The following is a 19732-nucleotide window of genomic DNA, read 5'->3' as shown; positions in this document are numbered from 1 at the left end:
TTGCTACTGGTGTGCAGCATAGCAAGTTGGGGGTCTTATTTCCCAGAGGAGGTGGGAAAGGCTGATACTTTGATTCAGTCGTATAAATTAATAATGATAGTAACTTATTGGACTGCTGTGTATGTGTATATTAGGGCCCTGTGTGTGCTTCACGGCACATCACAGGTTGGTATTTGCTAAAGACAAAATTAATCTCCTTTTGTCTCGAGAATGATTCTAAATTACTGCACTATTGAGCACAGCAGCCCACAGAATGAATGGGCCAGTTTTAATGGCTGTTACTGGGGGGGGGGGGGAGGTCTCGCGAACAGAGTTTGCTGCTGAGCTTTGCAGGGGAAATAGCTTAAAATCTGTCTTTACCCCAAACTAGGAACAGAATAAAAGCACACAGCTGAGTGGTTGTCTTTGAATTTGGCCATGTGATTTAGTGCACCTCCGGGCTTGTCAGCATTTTGCAGGAGCAATTCAACTGTAAACCAGAACTATAGGTTTGTGCATTTAAAGTGGGTTAAATTGATCTGCTGCCCTAGCACCATAAATCCACTTTGGGGTTGGGAGGACTTTTTGCAGTTTGGAAAGTCTCAGGGAAATGTATTGAAAAGTGTGGGATGAAGGAAGGATTAACACGAAGACATGTAAACACCCCACGAGTAACTCAGGATGAATGCTCATGGTCATTTAACAGCTCCACAAACAAATCAGAATGGATGCTCAATAAAGATTGGATATGGTCTAATGTTTGCTTAAGCTTTGTGCAAGCAAATAGGTTTGGAGGGGTCATATCTCACTAGAAACCTCTTTTCGAATGCTGTATTGTGGTCCTGATAGAATTTTCCCCCTTTATTGAAACAACAAACACTCTGGTGTGTTCTATGCTAACGCACTTACCATATCTAGTTTGGCCCTTCTTAACTTTTTCTTTATTCAAAAAGAAGGTTCGGAAGTAAAACAAGTTACCACAAAAAGAGAGAAAACAACAGTACTCTTTATTCTATCTGAACTCTCTCTTACTTGCACTGAAAATATATAGCTCTTCTACTAAAACATCTTAACAATGTGCCCAATAACAGGCAATCATCAGCATCCTCCACCCACTCAATGACACTTAATGGCTCATCTGAGACACTGGCCTCAGAATTCTGACAAATCACTAAATCACAATCCAATGTGGCACATTTTATTTTGCTCAGATAAAGTACGTCATCAAGTGTGAATTACAGACCACAGAGAGAGCGAAAAAGGATAAATTATCTTTCCCCTCCCAAAACACTAAAAACTGGGAAAGGCAAGGTCAGGGACACTGATTGGAAATGGAACGTGCACAGCTACCAATTAAACTATGGAATTCACTGTTGCAGGATGTTGTGATGGTCGCTATCATATGGAAAATAAACTTGTGGACGAGAGAGTTTAAACATAATTATTTGCTTTGAAATAGCCCAGTGATTTGAGGTGGCAAAATTTCAAATAAGAAATGGGCTGTACCTCTTCAGGCAGGGGCAATGCAGTATGGGGTGGCCACTCCTGATAACGACACCTGAACTGCAAATGTACTTTTCTGCTGAGCTGTCTATATACATCTGATGTACAAATGATATGTGGGTTTGTGATCATCGTAAGCTTCTAGTCCTCCTGAATGAACAGGAAACTTTGCAAGTGGGATTGCACTATGTTCCTATCTTCTGCCCAAGCCATTTAAAAATTGAATTAGAGATTGAAAGTTAATGTTCTATTTTATTTTAAATCTCAAGTTTGAAGAAGGAGTGGTAGGTGTTGATCTGGGTAATCAGCATGGTCAATTAGGCATATTGCCGAACTGCAGCTCACATCATCCCTGATCATTGGCTGTGATGGTTGGGGCTGATGGGAGCTTGCAGTACCTGGCAGATGCTGTTGGACTCAGTGTCCACTTCTGATCTGGAGGAAACCTGCATGAAAATGTAAAGCATAACCAGGGAGTAGATAAATAAATCCAGCACAGCTTCATTAATCAAGACAGTTGGTCTCATGTAGTTCTGCTGGTTACCCACTGAATCTGGGTGTATTCAGCATCCCTTAAATCTTGCAGCTGGTCCCCTTCAGATTCCTTATCACTCTCCACTAGCTCCAGCTTCTGAAGAGTGCTTCGGATGCTCTGGAAATGGAAAGGTGTGACAATGGTTATCCTTCCAGCCAGTCTAAGGATGATTATGTTGCAAACAGAGGCATGCCTAGGGTCCCTTGTGTCCTTGTTAAGGAGCCGATAGGTGATTTTTGCATGGTGTGGATGTGACCCATGTCAGAGGACTGGGCTGGTAGTAAAGCTTTAAACCTCTCTGCCCACTCCACTGTCGCCTACTTTTAGAATAAATTATTTTAGCTGCACCAGACTCATGTAGTCTTGTGGGGTGGGGACAAAAAAAAAAGAACTGCTTCAGGGTCTGGATATAATCCCCCAGGCTGGTGGTTAGCCACCCCTGGACTATAGTGCCAAGTGATGGTTGCATGTATGCCATTTCCTTAGTAGACTACTACAGATTGTAGACTGTAGAATACCATAGACCAAGCTTCAGGACTTCCTTCTGCAAATTACTAGTAATACAGGGAATGCGGAGTCATGTGAGTACCAGCAGTCTGAAGTAGTTTACCACCAGTGTGTTATAGTGGACAGAGTGCTGTACAAGGACTTGTGAGTTCAATTTTTCACTTCCCGTGCAATCTTAACCATGTTTACTCAGCAAAGTAGCTGGTTTTTGAATCAAAGCTCACTTATTACAGTAATAACTCTGCTTTCTCACCTGTGTGGACCATGGGAGGGCAGTAGATTGGCTTGTTGTTGTAGTGTCTGGTCTCGCCTCATGGAAGGTTCCAGAAGCGATGTGTATTTTTGCTCTGAAATCCTAGCAAGGCAAGAAATCCTATTTAGGGCAATTATCACACAGCCAAATTTTGTTAGCAGTCCCTACCTGGAGACCTGAAAATCATGCATGTGTGATATAACAAAGGTGCTACAATGATCAATAGGCATTAGTGATCTGGCCTCTGCCAATACACTGACTAATTAAAGTACAATGGTGTGACTGGGTAACCAAGGTGATATCTGGTCACAGTCAGCTGCTTGGAGCCTGCCTGTTTTGCCTTCCTGGTAAGGAGAACAAGTGTAATACAGCTTTCACCAACCAGGTACCCCCCCCCCACTGTTTTGAACTATAATTCCCACCTGCCATGTGGGCTTCAGTTGATGGGACCAAAACATCTGGAGGGGAACAGGCTGGTGAATGCTGCTGCAACGTGTCAGTAACAAGATGGCTGTCACTCCAGTCCTAGGTGCTGTGGCCTACTTGCCACTGAGGGGCTAATCCTGTGCGCAAAATGAGTGCTGATGGGGCTCTCATGTCTGAATACTCCAGACATACATGCAATTTATTTTGTTTTTAAATCTTGACATAGGCTGCTTACACACTATGACTATACCTTTGCAAAGCACCCCCCCCTGCACACAAAGCAAAGGATCATGGGAATTGTAGTTTACTCCTCACAGAGCTACAAGTCCCAACATACAAGTCCCAGAATCCCTAACAATCGATAGTTCCTAGAATTCTCTCACTTGTGGGAATGTGCTTTTAATGTGCTTTATAAGTATGGCATGTGTGTGCAAACTTTCTGTAGCATTTTAGCTTTCTGTTTGCCGAAGCTTGAGGAACTAACTTTCAGTCACAAAACCCCAACCTACTGTCTGAAGAGGTATATATAGGCCAGGTACAGGTTTATTTATTTACGGTATTTCCCTCAGTGAAAACTAGGCTTCTTCTGCTTCCTTATGACACTGAGCATATTCATAGTGGTGGGGAGGGAGAGGCCTTGGCCCTCTCAGAGAGGCCTAGCAGGTTTGGACAGGCCTCAGGTCCTCTTCAGAGGGAGCAGGGCCTATGGCCTCCTAGATTGGCCCTCCTAGATTTGTGTTTTCTAAATCAAAAGATAGCTAGCAATTTTTAATTTACTCTGTTATGAGTGAATTTCATTTTTGTATTATTTCACAGATTCAGCTACCTCCAGATCTTTCTCTACGTCATAGCTTTCAAGGGTTTGGAAGGCATTGGAATAGACCTCTAGGGCTTTTGCATGGAAGGTCATCTCAATGGTGACAAAGTCCAAGAAGATCTTCTGTAATGAAAGGAGACAGTACATCTTGACATTACCCTCAACTTGGTTTGTGAAGCCCCCCGACAAAGTGACCTTGCTGCGTGAGGAATCTTGAGACCTCAACCACAGAAAGTGCCGGTTTTCTCTTCTTTTGAACAGGCTGGGGTAAGCCATTTTATGAATGCACTTTCCCCTCCTCTTAAGGTGTTTGAGTCTCGTTGTTTAACAGAAAATTGGAAGTAAAAAAAAAAAAAATCACAATGGAATACACACTAATTCTTGCTTGAAGCAGTCATATTCTTTGTGTTGATACAACCACTTCAGAAGTATGGAAGGTAGAGTAAATAAATGGCAAAAGATGTAAGAGCTTCTATCCAGTGCTTTTTTTATATGGGGGTACTCAAGGGCCGTACCGGCACTGTTTTTCCTCCAAATGTTAAAAGTGTGGCATTTACTGTAACAACCTCATGGTGAGTACCAACACCTTAAAAAAAGAAGCACTGCTTCTATCCATTTTATGCATTTATTTGCAAGCTTACTAGAACGATCTAATAGATCTAATACTCTCTGGAGAGAATAATGCACATTCCATTTTCAGTTTAGCTTTTCAATTCATTTTCAATTTGTGTAACTTCATTTAAAACTTCATTTCTGGCAAAGGGGAAAGGTAATTAGCACCCAACTAATTTTTTGTCTGTGAAAATAATCGAGACTTCATTTTGGTTGCCAAGGTTTTTGGACCCCATGGGCACATCTGGAAGTTTGAGAGTGTGTTGTGGGCACCACCCACTCCAGTTGCTTATTTTCTCCTAGTGCCAGGTTTACCCTCTCACTCCCAGGGAGACAGGAAGTGAGAAAGCGTATGTGTGCACATGCATTGATTCTACTGGATCTGATTATTACTGAGATTCCTTGGAAAAGTTTATTTGCTCTTCCATGGAGTCTGGGTAAAAGTTGGATCAAGCAGACTTAAAATTGGTCCTCTTAAATTTGCATGATTCTACATGGATCCCTCCCCCCCCCCACTATCAAGTAAAACATAAAGTGGTAGAATGGACAGTAAAACTCTCAGACAGGGTGTTTTCTAGCGCTATGGAAACATTTATCTAAGGCACAGATGCTCATAGATCTTTATGTTTTTTTTACATAGGATGACACAGCAAAACCACTAACAAATCACAAAATTCATATATAGACAGCAAAGACCCTTGTTATTTAATTGTGGTTTTGATGGGATCCCTTAAATAATTATGAGGATCCATGTTTTTGTGCCACAGCAATGCTGGAAGACAGAAGTTCTGTGATTTTTATGGTTTAGTCAATGGAGACAGATGTGATTTGTTGGTTGATGGGAAGTGTGTGAAAAAAGTATGCAGTTTCAAGTGAATCCATTTTACTGGAACAAACATGCATGTTTGTGTATGCATGTGTGCACCATTTCTGTCTCTCTCCCTGTCTGTCTGTCTTTCTCTGACACTCTTTCCTGATTTCTGTGGCACCCCACTTTCTCCCCTCTTGCTGCTTATTTTTCCTCCTCCCTCCACCTATCCCCAAGATCACTTACCTTTCCTTCCAACCCTCTCTTAGTTGCTCTGCTTTCTAGTCATCTGCTCAGGTACTGACCTGAGCTTTGAAAAGTTCATAGAGCTGTCACTCTTTCAACTTTCTCCTTCAGCTCTATATACTGTTCAAGGAGGGAAAGGGGTAACCATACTTGTCACCTTACATCAAAGGAGGCAATGTGTGTGTGTGTTCATCTCAGGGATTTTGTGGGCACCAGGGCAAACCTCTGGTTTGCTATTGGCAACCCCTGGAGATAGATTATAAAATGGGAGTGAATGAGGCTATGCCACACTTCTGTGTTTTCAATCCTTATTTTGCCAGATCAAAAATTTAATCATATTCAAAACATTGTCATTACCTTTAAACCAGGATGACAAACCTTTGGCCCTCCATATGATACAGGAGAACAATTCCCATAATAATCATTGACCATGCTGACTAGGAGTTGGGAGTTCACGGGTTCTCTATTCCTGTTTTAAACTTTCCATTTAAATTAATATGTGTTATCATAGATTTCCCTCCTTTTCTGTGACACCAGAGTAATTTGCATTCCACATCACTATATTATGTTTCATTCTTATTAATTCCAGAATTTGATTGATTAGCAGAGTAGAAATAAATAGTACTTCCCAGCCTGGGCGATAAAGGTGGTGGTCACAATCCTATGAGCTTTTGAGAAAAGGAGGTGAAAAATTAGACGGGCTTTTCTGAAAGAAAACCCATTTCCCCCCAAATAATCATCTTTATTGCTCTCAGCAACTGTGGTATCCACACGTTAAAGTTCATCTCTGACATGCAAATTTCCCACTAAGTTTGATGATGATAATAATAAGAATAATAATTATTTATTTATTATTTATACCCCGCCCATCTCGCTGGGCTTCCTCCCAAGTACGTGGACGTAGGATTGCAACCTTAAGCCTCTCATGTTATGATTACCCACTAAGAAGTCCTTATTACCTGAATATCTTTTAGCTTTTGCTTCTGAAACTCATCCATGGTCTCTTCAAGCTGTTGTGTAGTTCGGTTCGCATCGACAGAGGCTTTATGTACTTGAGACTCGGCCTAGGCAAAGACAGGGACGTAATGTTAAGCTATGAGGCTGTGGTTTAAGTATCCTACCTTTTAGTCCTGAGTATCTCACTGAGCTTAGGGCTTGCTGATTGGAAGGTCGGCGGTTCAAATCCCCGCGACAGGGTGAGCTCCCGTTGCTCGGTCCCAGCTCCTGCCAACCTAGCAGTTTGAAAGCACGTTGACGTGCCTTCCCAGCAGGAAGGTAAACAGTGTTTCTGTGTGCTGCTCTGGTTTCGCCAGAAGCGGCTTAGTCATGCTGGCCACATGACCCGGAAGACCTGTCTGCCGACAAACGCTGGCTCCTTCGGCCAGTAAAGCGAGATGAGCGCCGCAACCCCAACTCGTCCACAACTGGACTTAACTGTCAGGGGTCCCTTTACCTTTACCTGTCTCACTGACAGAGGATCTTTAGGCAGATGCACATCACATATTTCATGCATACCCAACAAACATGACTTCCCTCAATCCTGTGTACTATAGTTTTCCCCGAGCTACAATTCCCAGCGCTCTTAACAAACTACAGTTCCTCAGATTCTTTGGCCTCAGGATGTTGCTGCCCCAGTGATGCTGAATTTCATTGTATCTTTTGTTGTAGTTGGTCTTGACAGCTTCCATCAGTTTAGCCAATGCTTTAAATGTGCATTGGATATACTTTAAATGTATTGTGTGATCTGCCCTCCCTGCTAGTGAAACAGGGAATCATGGCCATGTGTTCTGTTGTGGGAATTGCCCAGGAAAAGTTGCTTTCTGCAAACCTTATGGCCATCACTGTTAATAACTTTGAAGCACATTATTATTATTTAAATTTATACCCTAGCCTTCCTCCCAGATGAGCCCTGGGTGGCATTCACTTATTAAGGGCATAAATTAATTCTTCATTTATATGCTCATTGGGTTATGCTTTAGGTAATCCAAAACTTACATTGCTGCAGCAAGTTGTGTGAATGTGTGTGATTGCACTGTGAAAGATCCCTCTAGCAGGTAACACTGGAAGGCAGTGAACAGATAAGGGGCTTAGCTTTGCATTGCAGGGAGAGGTTGATTTGTAGGCCAAAAGAAAGAAAAAAGGATTAATGCTGAACTGTTCCCAGTGTAGGAAAACAAGCCTTCGGCCTTATCCTGAGGAACATACGCCTCCTGTGAAATCTGTTTCAGGAAGCATCTGCTTCAAGTTGCTTCATGGTAAGATCAGTCCCAACAGATTTTGGTAGCACCAACTCCTCTTTCCCAAAGTATTTGTGTAGAATAGACGCTGTAGGTTGCTGATGAGCTAAATCAGCTTCCACTCAGCACTGCCTTGCTGTGAGCTGTTAGAACCCTGATGAGTGTTGGATGCAACTAGGCAAAGTAGATTTACGACAAGAAGTGCTATTTAAGATACAGTTGTAAACAAGTGGTGTGTGACTTCTGGACCAGCAGAGCACAGTGAGTCACTCTTGCTTATCAGGAAGGCATTCACTCAGATGAGCGACGCCTGACAGGATAAATGTATCACTCTCCATGGACACTTATGTACATTTATTTGCAAGGTGGTAATTCTGCCAAAGTTTTGCAAGGGCTTAAGTAATTGTTACTCACTCTCTTTTTAAGCGACCTCCCTCCCCTGATTATGGGAGAATAGAAGCTTGACCTTTGTGTATAAAATATCCTACTGTGAATGCTTTGGAGTTTTGCCGGATTTGGCGGAGCATAATTATAGGGCCCTGTCTCACTGATTGCAGCATAATATAAATATAGGGAAATAATTTGTGTTGCATGGGTCATGAGAATCTGCGCATGTCATCTCAAATGCATTTCATTTACTGTTGGAGTACAACTGAAATCTGCTCCACCAATATTTTAAGATTGCAGTGGCATAAATATTTCTGAGTCCTGGCCTATGAGAATTAGTACAACGTCATAGATACCACTGTAAAATGTAAAATAGGATGTCCTTTCAAAATTACTTCAGCAGCCATGAATTCACTAGGGGCCCTTAAGCATGTTTACCACCCTATCTACAATATAGTGCCTACTTTATTAGGCTTTTGTAAAGATTACTGGGGAAATGTACATACACACATGTATGGGGCAGGGAAAAGCTAGTTTTTCAGGGAAGAACCCAACAATGCTTTTTGTCTATTGGAGAGGATTAAAAGTGTGATTTACCATTGTGAAGTCTGAAGTTGTCCCGTGCACTGTTATTTCTGGTCAATGTAATTCTGCTTCATGTATGGGCTAGGCCTGAGTCCTTTGAACTGGCTGGGTGCATTTCTTGATATGGATGGAGATTCATTTCTCTGTCTTCTGCCATTTGTTGCTGTGCACAATAAGTTGTGAGCAAATGAAGCTGGATCAAGATCCATGCTTTTTGCTGGCGGTGCTGCAGGAATTGTGCTGCGAGTCACAATATATATCTTGTCTGTGAGTCAGTCCCTAATCCCTCTGAAATCAGTGGAACTATTTACAAATACATGTGAAGTCTGAAATGTAAAACTCTGCTCCAGTGTGCTTCTCGAACAGACTGAAGTCAAGCGCAAATGCTATAGTATAAGAACTTACCCAGAAGTAGTGCCAGCAGAATGCCAGTGCTTAAACTGATGGTGTGAATGCTCTTACTGTTGCACTTGTAGCCAACTTTTCTAGAGCAAATGGGGAATGGTAGCTGTGGATGCCAGTGTTCATACTTATGCCTTCACTTCAACTTGCATGTTAACGTACACACAGTGGTGATCTAATCCCTTACCTGTGACTGAGTATAAGAGTTAAGGGGAAAAAATCAAAAGGGGAGCAAAGAAATACCAGTTTGAGTTGTTGGTGCCTTCTTGACTGAGGCACTGCTAAAAGAACACAAGAAGAGTCTGGCTGTTGGATCAGGCCAGAGGCTCATCTAGTTCAGCACTTTGTTCTCACAGTGACCAACCAGATACCCCATTGGGAAGCCTGCAAGCAGACACTTTCTTCAGTCTTCAAAAAAACAAACCAGACTGTTTTTATCAACGTACTTAGTTATTCCCAGACTGTTCATCAGATAGGCATTTTGTGACAGAAAGGACAAGACTTTGTGACATATGGGAAACAGGAGGCAGGATCCTGAGCAGGATTTCAAGCTAGAGGCTATTGAAGAGGATAAATTTCACATACAGGCAACTCTCCATTTGTGCAGGCTTTGCGTTCCTGCCCCACCCCCATGTGTTAGTGGAGCATGCATAAGCCCACATGGCCCCCGTCCTGCCCCTATGTTTGGGCCACTTCTGGGTCTGGGGTGATGAGCATGTGTGCGGTCATGCGTCAATCTTTATAAGCTGGATACACTTGACTTGCCTGGATACCCTCTGGTCCCTCTTTAAGCCATCATAATATTTGTTACAAAAGTGGTTTCTGGAGTGGTAGTCCTGTTAGCTTGTTGCAGCAAAAGCAGCAGTGTCTTATGGCACCTTAAAGACTTCCAGCTTAAGTTTTTAATCTTTAATGTGCCACAAAACTCTTTGTTCTTGTACAGACAGATTTTGGTAGTGGTTTGTGGTGAGAGAGGCCCATGTTCAGTTTCAGCAACAGAGGGCAGTCAAATCCATTAGTAGATCACAGAAACTGTGGCCTTCCCTGAGGGGAAAGAAAGGGTGTGGGGCATGAGACATCAATATCACCTACTGTGCATGTATTATAATTTACTCTGGCTCCAGTGTTTGAAGCTGAACATATGTAGCATTAGCCACAATCCGTATGCATCCTGTAGTTTCTTGAGAATATTGCTGTTTGGTGTCCCCCCCCCCTCAATCCAGCTTCCATCCAGTTTCAAAACATATGCTAGCTAGAGGTAAGCTGAGTGTGTACGTTGAGAGACAGCCATTGAGCATGCACAGTTTATGGTGCATGCACATATGACAGCTTTACTGAATAGGAGTTTGGCAGGGTTACAGGCAGGAGGAAATAAATCAGGTAATGTGCATCAAGTGAAGATATTCCTTCCTCTCTGATGTGCACAGACTATGCTGCCTCTATATTGCACATGTGACACTCTTGGCATGACCCAGGGGATCAGGCATTATAGTTGTTCACACCGATTTTCTAGAAGATCTGTGCTGACAAGAGACACCTAGTTGGTGTGTTTCTTCTAAAGAGCTCCCTGAGGGGCAGAATAGGCGAAATGAGTCTAGGTCCGGAGCTCAACATATGGCAGCTAGTTGGTACCACTGAAAAGATGAGTCAGGTAAGGGGTGGGGGGACATGCAAGCTCCTTTTGGTCTTCCCTTCTTCTGGTGCCAGCCATTCCATCAAGCTGTTATTAGAGAGATGGGAAACAGGGCTAATCCATCAGTTCTTCTGAGACACCAGCCTCATTTGGCTCTACCCTCAACTGTCGCCTGGCAGCTCTGTATTCTATCAAGCTCTATCAGAGGAAGAGATGGGACCCCTTTAAGTCAAATAATGGGATAAAAAATGCTTCAAATAAATAAAAATATTCTGCCAAATGTTCAATAAGCTGCTGGACTCTGCTAAATGGCTGTGAGCCTTGAGTCCATAAGTTTGAGAATTTGGTAATAGGGTGGGAAGGAGGATGCAGTTTAATCTTTTCAGTTCAAATGTGCAGGATTGTCTCCTGGAAGAAACAGCATTTTGGCCCACACAATCTTCTGTGTGCCTCTTGGAGGGAGGGAGGGAGGGAGGGAGAGAGAGAGAGAGAGAGAGAGAGAGAGAGAGAGAGAGAGCTCTTCTACCTCCCTGGAAGATTGCTCCACAGCTGCCTCCGGCATCTTTCTGTCTTTCCCTTGTTTTATGGCTGCTCTCTCAGCAGTTGAGTTTAGCACAGCAGGGATTAAGAGAATGTCAAGCTTCCTCTCCTCCCCTTGAGAATCTTCCTGAGGATTTTGCTGCTGAGAGCTTCTCCCTTTGGAAGAAAAGGGATAGTTTTTGAAGAAGTTCTTGATTAAAATATCTTTTGCCAAGGGAAGGAGGAAAAAGAGGGAAATCTTTTTGTGAGCTGCCTGGATTATGGTGTTTTGCTTCTTTCACCAACACAGGACTTATTTCCCCTTTGGGTGAATGTTTCATGAAATAAGAGGACTCACATTTCTCTCTGATGTTTTAAACATACTGATGCTAGGAAGCTATTTGGATATTTAGATTAGAATATCAGACCCTTAAGGAATTAGGTGGCAAATCTGGGCCCCTGGGAATAATGAAGACTAGTGAATTGGGTTTGCTGCAGTGTGCCTGCACTCAAGATCTAAGGCTGCATACACACCATACATTTAAAACACATTTAAAGTACATGGCTTTCCCCAAAGAAACCTGGGAACTCTTGTTTGTTCCTCATAGAGCTACAATTTTAAGATTTGTTAACAAATTATGGGTGTGTGCGGTGATGGGGGAGGGGTTGTACCTCTGGTGGGAGACACGTCATGCTCCTTCTAGGGTTTTCTGTCCACCTTTGGTTTCCACCCTGCACTAAGCTTTCTCCTGTGGCTCCTAGAAGCTGTCAGCATGTGACAGTGGCCACATCCAAGGAAACAGCTTTAACTGGCCTTCTAAACCAGGTGAGGGTAGCCAATGGGTCTCAAACCCTCTCTGAGCCTGCAGACTTCTTCTTGCATGCAAATACAGGCTCCAGCTAATTGAGTGGATGAGACCAGTGGTGGGTCCAGTGGTCAAGTAGGCAGTTTCTGCACAAGCTGTAGATGGAAGTGAGGGGAAGAAGGGGCTTGTTAAACTGGGAATGTAGCTCTTCTAGAAGAAGGAAAACTCTGATCCTAAACCTCTGCTTCCTTGTGGGATATCTTCTGAAGAAGAAAAGGCTAAGGAGTAAATCTTACACAAATCCAGAACGGAGTCTCTAAGATGGTTGGATGGCGCCTTGTACGTCTCCTTCGTGCAACTCTGGCAGCCAAGCTGGTGTCAGAAATATTGCTTTGCTTTCCTTTGGACTACATCAGTGAGGCCAAGAGGGGGGTCTTGTAATCTGGGCAGCCCAAGACCTCCATACACAGTGCCCAGGCTTGCATCAGTGTGGTCACTTCAGTGCTGTTAGCACAGCGGTTTGACCCCCAGATCCTCACTGCATGGTCTCTTGAGACAGATGGATGCCAACAACAAAGCAAGGTAACAAATGACAGTTCCCAGGATCCTTTGGGGGAAGTAATGTGCTTTAAAAGTATGGTGTGTACATAGCCTAAATCAAAAGGTGCTTGGGGAGAATCTAAGATGTTGATGCTCTAAGGTGGCACTGATTACTCAGTGGTGAAAGGCCCTCTGCACATGTGCGGGGGCTTTCTCACCTTTGTGAAGTAAATAAATTCCAGGATGCAGCCTATCATAGCAACAGACTCGAGGCACAAATTTTTGCATGCCCTTACTAAAAGGTATGTCCAGGGGTCATGTGTTTTGATCTCCAATTTCATGTTTGCAGCTCTGTGACAAGGAAGTAAGCGGGCAGTGCAGGGTGTGTGTGCTTTCAAAACCTATGCTTGTTATCTGAGCATTATTCATACTATTTTCATCTCATCGGGGCCCCAGTTCCCTCTCCAGAGAGCTGATTGTGAGCCTGCAACAATCTATTTTGCTTTTCCTTATTCAAGGAGACGGTTTTCCCTGTGTATGTCTGTTTCCAATAGGTTTCATTGAATTCCACTGCTTTGTGGAACACTCAGAAGAAAACCTCACTGTAATAAAAGCCACCCATAGCAAGGGCTTGTAACTTTGCCTTCCTGATCTAGCTGCATTAAGAATGCCAGAAATCTGCAGTACTGGGGAGCCAGGACTGTTTTTGCAGGAGTAGGGAAGAGATTGAAGCAGCAACATGCTGACAAGGATACAATCATCTGTCGGTCGGATGGTGACTTCTGTCGGATCTTCTCCAACTTCTCTAGCTGCTTTATTTCATTGTTTCGGGCTTTGTTGAATTTCTTAATCTCGGCCTGTTTAATGTAGCAAAATACAACAATTTTATTAGTATATTTTAAATTTTTAAAAGCCCTCACATTATAAAATATCAGAACATTGTTCAAAAAAGCAAAACAAAGTATAAAATGTACAACAAAAATAATACAGTTAACAGTTCAACACCAGAAAATGCTCAGTTGACCATAATTAAAAATTTCATTTAGATAAAGCTTAGGGAAATATAAGGTCTTAAGTATGCATCCAAAAGAACTGATTGTGGGAGCTTGTCTCATCTCATTTGATAATGTATTTCTTGTTAAATAGGCTACAACTCTGGAAACCCTACTATTGCTGGACAGAAGGCAAATATAGGAGTCCTTGGTACCACCAGGGGTGGTTCTGTGCCATGGGGTGTAAGGGCTGAGATATTGTCTAAAGTAGCTATCTCTCAATTTATTTACAGCTTTGTAAACAAGTAGACACCTTGAACCTGGCTTGGTAGCTTATGGCAGCCAGTGCAGATGCTTCAACAAAGGTGTAACATGTTAATGACTGTTAGCTCCAGGCAGCAACCTCACAGCAGCATTTACCAGTCAAAGCTAATAGAAGCAGCTTCCTATGTTCCTACACCTGCTTCTGCATGAGCTTGTGCCCTAGTTTAGAAAGTCACTGCAATTCCACAGTGAACTTGGTGTGGGGTTGTCTTTTAAAATAAATTATTTGCTTACCCTAGTTTGCTTGATGAGCACCCCATACATCTTCAGAGGTGCAATAACCTTCACCTCCAGTCTCTCCACCTAATGGAGAAAGCAGGACAAGCATAAGGAAGCACACATTTTAAGAACTGCTACATTGACAACCATGATGCACCGTTAGGGGTTTTTTCATTTGTTTTTGTTATGTTATGTATTTTTATGCTGTATATCACCTTGTCTTATTCACATGAAGGGTGGTATATAAATTAATAATAACAACAATAATAAACAGGTTGCACCTGTTTGATCCCTGTCAGTTATGCAGTTGATGAAAACACAGTTCTTCTGTCAGATAAGGTCAAATAAAACAAGTCATCCAGAATATTAGTTCGAGAGGATATCTGTGTTTGTCTTTTGTAGCAAAGAGTCTTCCTACAAGAATCTTTTCTCTGATAGTAGATAGGTAGCCGTGTTGGTCTGCCATAGTCAAAATAAAAAATTCCTTCCAGTAGCACCTTAAAGACCAACTAAGTTAGTTCTTGGTATGAGCTTTCGTGTGCATGCACCAAGAACTAACTTAGTTGGTCTTTAAGGTGCTACTGGAAGGAATTTTTTATCTTTTCTCTGATCTTAATACAGAATGGATATTCCCTTGCTCTTACTCCATGCACACCCACAGCTCTGGATTTAGGTTGTCAAGGTCAGCTTTTCACCTCTGCCTGCCTGTAATCCTGCACCTTTGCCAGTTCCTCAGCAAAGTTTTTCACAGTGGTCCGCAACTCAGGATTCTCTGTGTTTCCATAGTCAATCAGCTGCTTGACCAGCAGGTCTGACTTGTCTCGAAGCTTTGCAGTCTTGCGTGTGTAAGCAGCCATCAGAATGCAGAATTTCCCAAAATATTTCTCTGCATTGGTGACTATATTCTCCATTATCTTCACTTGGGTGTCTCTGGAAAAGGGAAACAAGTTCCTGCTTTTTTATTTATTTAAGGCTATGCACACAATTACCCTGTTTACTTCATCTTCAGTGTGCTCCCACTGCTGGTGTTTGAAGCTGAGTAAACATGATGTTAGCTATAATCTACATGTATCCTGCAGCTTCCATCCAGTTTGAAAATGTAAGCTACAGTTAAGCTGGCATGTGTACATTTGCGAGACAGCTGTTGTACAAGTGCAGATTCATTTTATTTAATATATTTATATCCTGCATTTCTCCCAAATTGGGGTTCAAGGGAGCTTATGACCTTCTAAAATCATCATTTTAAAATACAAACTAAAAAAACCCTACCAGTTAAAAAATAGTTAAAATACAATAAAACACATTTATAACCAACATTAAAATACCAATTGTCCTGATAATGGTCCAGTTGTCAACATTGTCTGAACAGGGCAGTATTAGCCTGTCTGTGGAAAGATAACAAAGAGGGAACCAGTCTATCCTCTCTTGGGAGGCAATTCTACAGTACAGGAGCAGCTGCAGAAAAGGCTGTCTCTCATGTCACCACCAGCTCTGCCTCTGATGTTAATTGGACCAAAAGAAGGTACTCACTCCCCTGAGGATATTAGCACCCAGCATAGGGCCCCCCAAAGTTGATGGGTGCGTGTGTGCCATGTCATGTGATCATATGCAGTGTGGGGCTCACCTGCCTCCCCCCAATATTCTATTCAAGTTGGCACCCCTGGCACTCAGGCAGGAAGATATGATCCTTCAAGAACCTGGACTCTAGCCATAACAGCCCTTGCAAAGATGACAGCTTCATTAAATGTTTTGGGGTTAGGAAGTTGCAGGCCTGAAAAAACAAATTAGGTAATGTGCATCGGGTGAAAATGTCACCGTCCCCTCTCTGGTGTGCACAGCAAGTGCAAATGAGACTTAAAGTGCAGTGTGGGAAAATGAGTTTGTTGTGCTGTAAGCTGTAGACATTGTGTTTCTCTTCTTCCCTCATTTTTTCTTCTTCTGGTGATGTCAAAGACTACCCCCTCTCATATTTACCTACGCATGTGCAGAGATTATTATTTGCAGCAGGCCTTCGGGTGCTCTCCACTCTCAGGTGAGTTGAGTAGCAGCCAGGTCAGGCAAATACCTTTTTGTATTGTGGTATCATATCTATGGACTTCTTTCCTAATGGAGAGGCTTGTTTGGCACTGACACCTACATCTTTTTCACACAGCGCTATTTTTTTTTAAAAAAATCCCCAGGCCTCTTTTAAAAAAATTTCTTTCCTTCTGTTGATTCCCTAGTTCTAGGTTTGTCGTCTTCTATCGCTCTTCTAACATGGCACAAAAAATCTAAGCTGGTGAGGTTTTCCACAGTACTGCAGCTGCATGCAAGAAAGAGCTTCGCCTGCTGGATTTTGGGCTGCAGTTAGAGCTGCAAAAGCAGGGGTGCTTTGAGGTAGATTAGAGGTAAGTTCCTCCTGCTCTGACCTTTTATTCTTAAATACTTCTCCCCTAGACATTCTTTCTCTCCCCCACTTCCCCACTCCGCTATCATTCTTCCAAAGTTCTCAGGAAGGCTGATTGGCTTTAATTGAAGAACTACTGCAAAGCATCTATTCAGTCTACCATTGGTGGATCTTTGTCATCAGGGTAAATGACAGCTTCCTGTCTTCCCCTGTACAAGCTGACCTCTCCTGTACATTCATAGCTATCTCTTCTGATGTGTCTCTTCCTGTGCCTTCTATGCTTGGCTGCTCCATGTTTCCTTAGCTACCTGCCCTCTTCCAAGCATGCTTGGCTACTTCCTCTGGTACATATTTTCCTATGCCCTCTGTGCTTAGTTACTACCATCCATGAACCTATAGCTACCCCTCTGATGTATATCTTCCTATCCCAGTGCATACTTAGCTCTCATGGATATTTCATATGCTTGTGTACATATCGTCTTGGGTCACTGTGCCTACGTAGCTTATCCTCCCCTGCATAGAAGCTTATCTCTCCCATACATATTTACCTAAGCCTTGTACGTTATCCCATGTGTATCTTATATCTCTTATACTTAACAATCTATGCATCCCCTGTGCATGTCTTGCTGGTGAAGGGGAGTGCTTTGCATTTTTTCTAGGCCAGGCATAGGCAAACTCTGGCCCTCCAGATGTTTGGGGCTACAATTCCCATCATCCCTGACCACTGGTCCTGTTAGCAAAGGATGATGGGAATTGTAGTCCCAAACATCTGGAGGGGTGGAGTTTGCCTATGCCTGTTCTAGGCCCTCTACCTTTCTTCTTAATCAGCCTCAAATACCTTTCTACACTCTTGCTTTTCTTCTTATACCCCTGAACATGATTATTTCCCCTCCTTCTGTGAAATTAAGCCAAAGTACAACAGTGGCATTGGCTTACATTCATACCTTGCAACTGTCGCTTGTCCTATTCATCCATTTTTCTGTTGCATCCTTCTTTGTCAAAAATTAGCTTGTAATCTTTTTGGGGCCAAGGCTTGTCTTTCTGATTTATGTTTTTCTGTATTGTGTAATATGTGCTGTTGTTGCTGCTGCGTTAATAATAATGCTGATGTTAATCACAAAAACTCCAGTCAGTGCCACCCATGCCACCCTGACTCATCATTTCCTGAATGTTCTGCACCTTAAAGAGCAGGTTTAAAATCAGTCTGCAAATGGGAACATTGCTAAAAAGAGCAAGCTAGTCTTTCTTACCGAGAAAGGATGATATTCATGTTTGCAGGAATCAGCTGGTCTTCAGAATATTTACAGCAATAACAGGGCTCTGGTGGAATTGAAGGAGCAGCTGTACTAGGCTCTGCTCAGGTGGCACTCCAGGCCTAGTTGGTATAGTAACCCCACCAACAAAGGCATTGCCCAGGGGAACAGGATGGGTGATGGTCTCCAAGGGTAACTGTTTCTTGGAGTAGGATTATTTCTGGAGCCCAGCCCAGCTGAGTATTTGTTTAGACTAACGTGCTGAATGTAACACTGCCTAGGGAATCAAATTACTTGTTTGTTTTGGTTCCATTATTGTCATTTGTTTTATTAATTATGGCAAATACTGTGCTGGTTTGGTTCTGATTCAGGGTACTTAGCAGTTCAGATGAGACTTTTTCCAAATAGGATTATCAGAGAAATGAATGGTTTGGACCAGATTTCCATGCATCTCCAAGAGCATGGTTGGATTAGTTCTATAATTCAGTTGGATTTGTTGCATAAACCCACTAAAATGTATTTGTTTGTGTTTTTAAATCTATACACTGCTTTTCTTCAGAGAAACCCAAAACAGTAGCAGAATAGCAGAAAAACATTAACTGGCATTCAGTACCTGTGATTTCCAGAAAGGGCTTCTTGAAAAGCAATGTGCTTTTGCCAGGCAGGCTTCCATGGAGAAGGCATTCCCTACAGTTGGAGCTACAACTGAAAAGGCCCTGCCTGTTGGCGGGCCCTTCCAAGCATCCTTTTTATTGTGCTTTCACAATGATTTGTGCTCATGATGGTACCAGGGTGCTATTATGTGATTCCACTTTCAATACTGCTTGTACCTGGAAAACCATTGGGACAGACATACTGCTTTGTTTCTATTCAGTGCATGTCTTGCACCTTCCTGCTGAAGTCCTTTAGCTTTTCAGACCAATTGACTAACTGGGAGGTCTTGTGCAACATACCTGCTTCCCAACAGATTGGATGTTTTGTGATAAAGAAGATAGTGGGAAGGTGCAGTGGAAAGTGTGAGATGACAATTGCTTTGACACAACATCATCTAACCTTCCCACAAACAAATCAGGGTGAATGATCATTAAATAGCCAGCCTCCTCTAATCTCCATGCAAACAAATCAGGGTGAATACTCAATAAACAAGTCATCTGAAAGCACCCTGATGCAACAATAACCACCCTGATACCATCATGAGTACAAAGCCACTTCTGGCTTGCCCAGGAGGTGGGGTTGCGGGCTTCACGCCCACCCCATGTGAGCGGGGGCTGGTTGCAGCCCCCGCGAGAGCAGGGGAATCCCGGCCGGGCCTGCCCCCCCCCAGCCAGCCAACCAGCTGGCTGGGGGGGCCCAGGCCTGTCCTATTTAGGGCCGGGGCTGAGGGGGCTCGCCCTCTTTTCGCCGGCTCGCCCTCACGTTTTCCCACCCTCCCTCCCTTTAAGTGGGCTTTAGGTAGGTCTTTGACTTTGCTATGGACTTCGGTCTGTCGCCGCAAGGGGCATGGTAGGAATTTTTCCCAATTGGCAATTTCTAGCCTTTTGGTTTTTCGCCTACCTCGTAGCAACTTGTCACAACTTCTCGGCATTGGCGGTAGGCATTGGTAAGAAGGGGTTAAGAGGATGTGTGTGGGGGGAGGAACGCCATCACCTCCCCCCAGTGAGCGAAGGGTGGTCCGTTAAAGGACTCCGGGGGGCGTGGCCCTGTCCGAAACCTATGGAGGTGAGGGCCAAAGGCACGCCCCAGAGCGGTGACCCGGGGGAGCT

At 43.2% G+C, this 19732-nt stretch overlaps 2 protein-coding genes across 2 annotated transcripts in view; one reads left to right on the top strand and one right to left on the bottom strand.

Moving 5' to 3' along the window:
- Positions 1–1261: 1261 nt before the first annotated feature.
- CIBAR2 (CBY1 interacting BAR domain containing 2) lies at positions 1262–18111 on the bottom strand. Its single transcript, XM_083512565.1, has 9 exons — positions 17967–18111; positions 15026–15260; positions 14346–14414; positions 13551–13652; positions 11457–11723; positions 6646–6750; positions 4030–4143; positions 2778–2879; positions 1262–2134 (listed from the first exon to the last, which is right to left on the bottom strand). Exons 1-9 carry the CDS (start codon positions 17984–17986, stop codon positions 2006–2008), a joined length of 1143 nt encoding a protein of 380 aa, XP_083368691.1. The 5' UTR covers positions 17987–18111; the 3' UTR covers positions 1262–2005.
- The window catches only part of GSE1 (Gse1 coiled-coil protein), a 439018-nt gene continuing 423457 nt past the window's right edge, over positions 4172–19732 (top strand). The window contains exon 1 of the mRNA XM_083513482.1: positions 4172–4287. The gene's annotated coding sequence lies outside the window, so the exon portion shown is untranslated. The remainder of the gene's footprint in view (positions 4288–19732) is intronic.

This window comes from Podarcis liolepis, assembly GCF_965112155.1.
Source record: "Podarcis liolepis genome assembly, chromosome: 7".
Taxonomy (NCBI): Eukaryota; Metazoa; Chordata; class Lepidosauria; order Squamata; family Lacertidae; genus Podarcis; species Podarcis liolepis.
The sequence above is the reverse complement of the archived record's forward strand: the minus strand, read 5'-3'. Positions and strand labels throughout refer to the sequence as shown.

Bases quoted from the DNA above. Each gene is read 5' to 3' on its own strand.
- CIBAR2 (XM_083512565.1), bottom strand. From the start codon at position 17,986: ATGAATATCATCCTTTCTCG. The intron at 11,724-13,550 runs GTATCCTTGTCA...ACCATAATCCAG, and splicing joins CATCCGACCGACAGATGATT to GCAGCTCACAAAAAGATTTC. The intron at 4,144-6,645 runs GTAATAAGGACT...CTTTCATTACAG, and splicing joins AAAAGCTAAAAGATATTCAG to AAGATCTTCTTGGACTTTGT.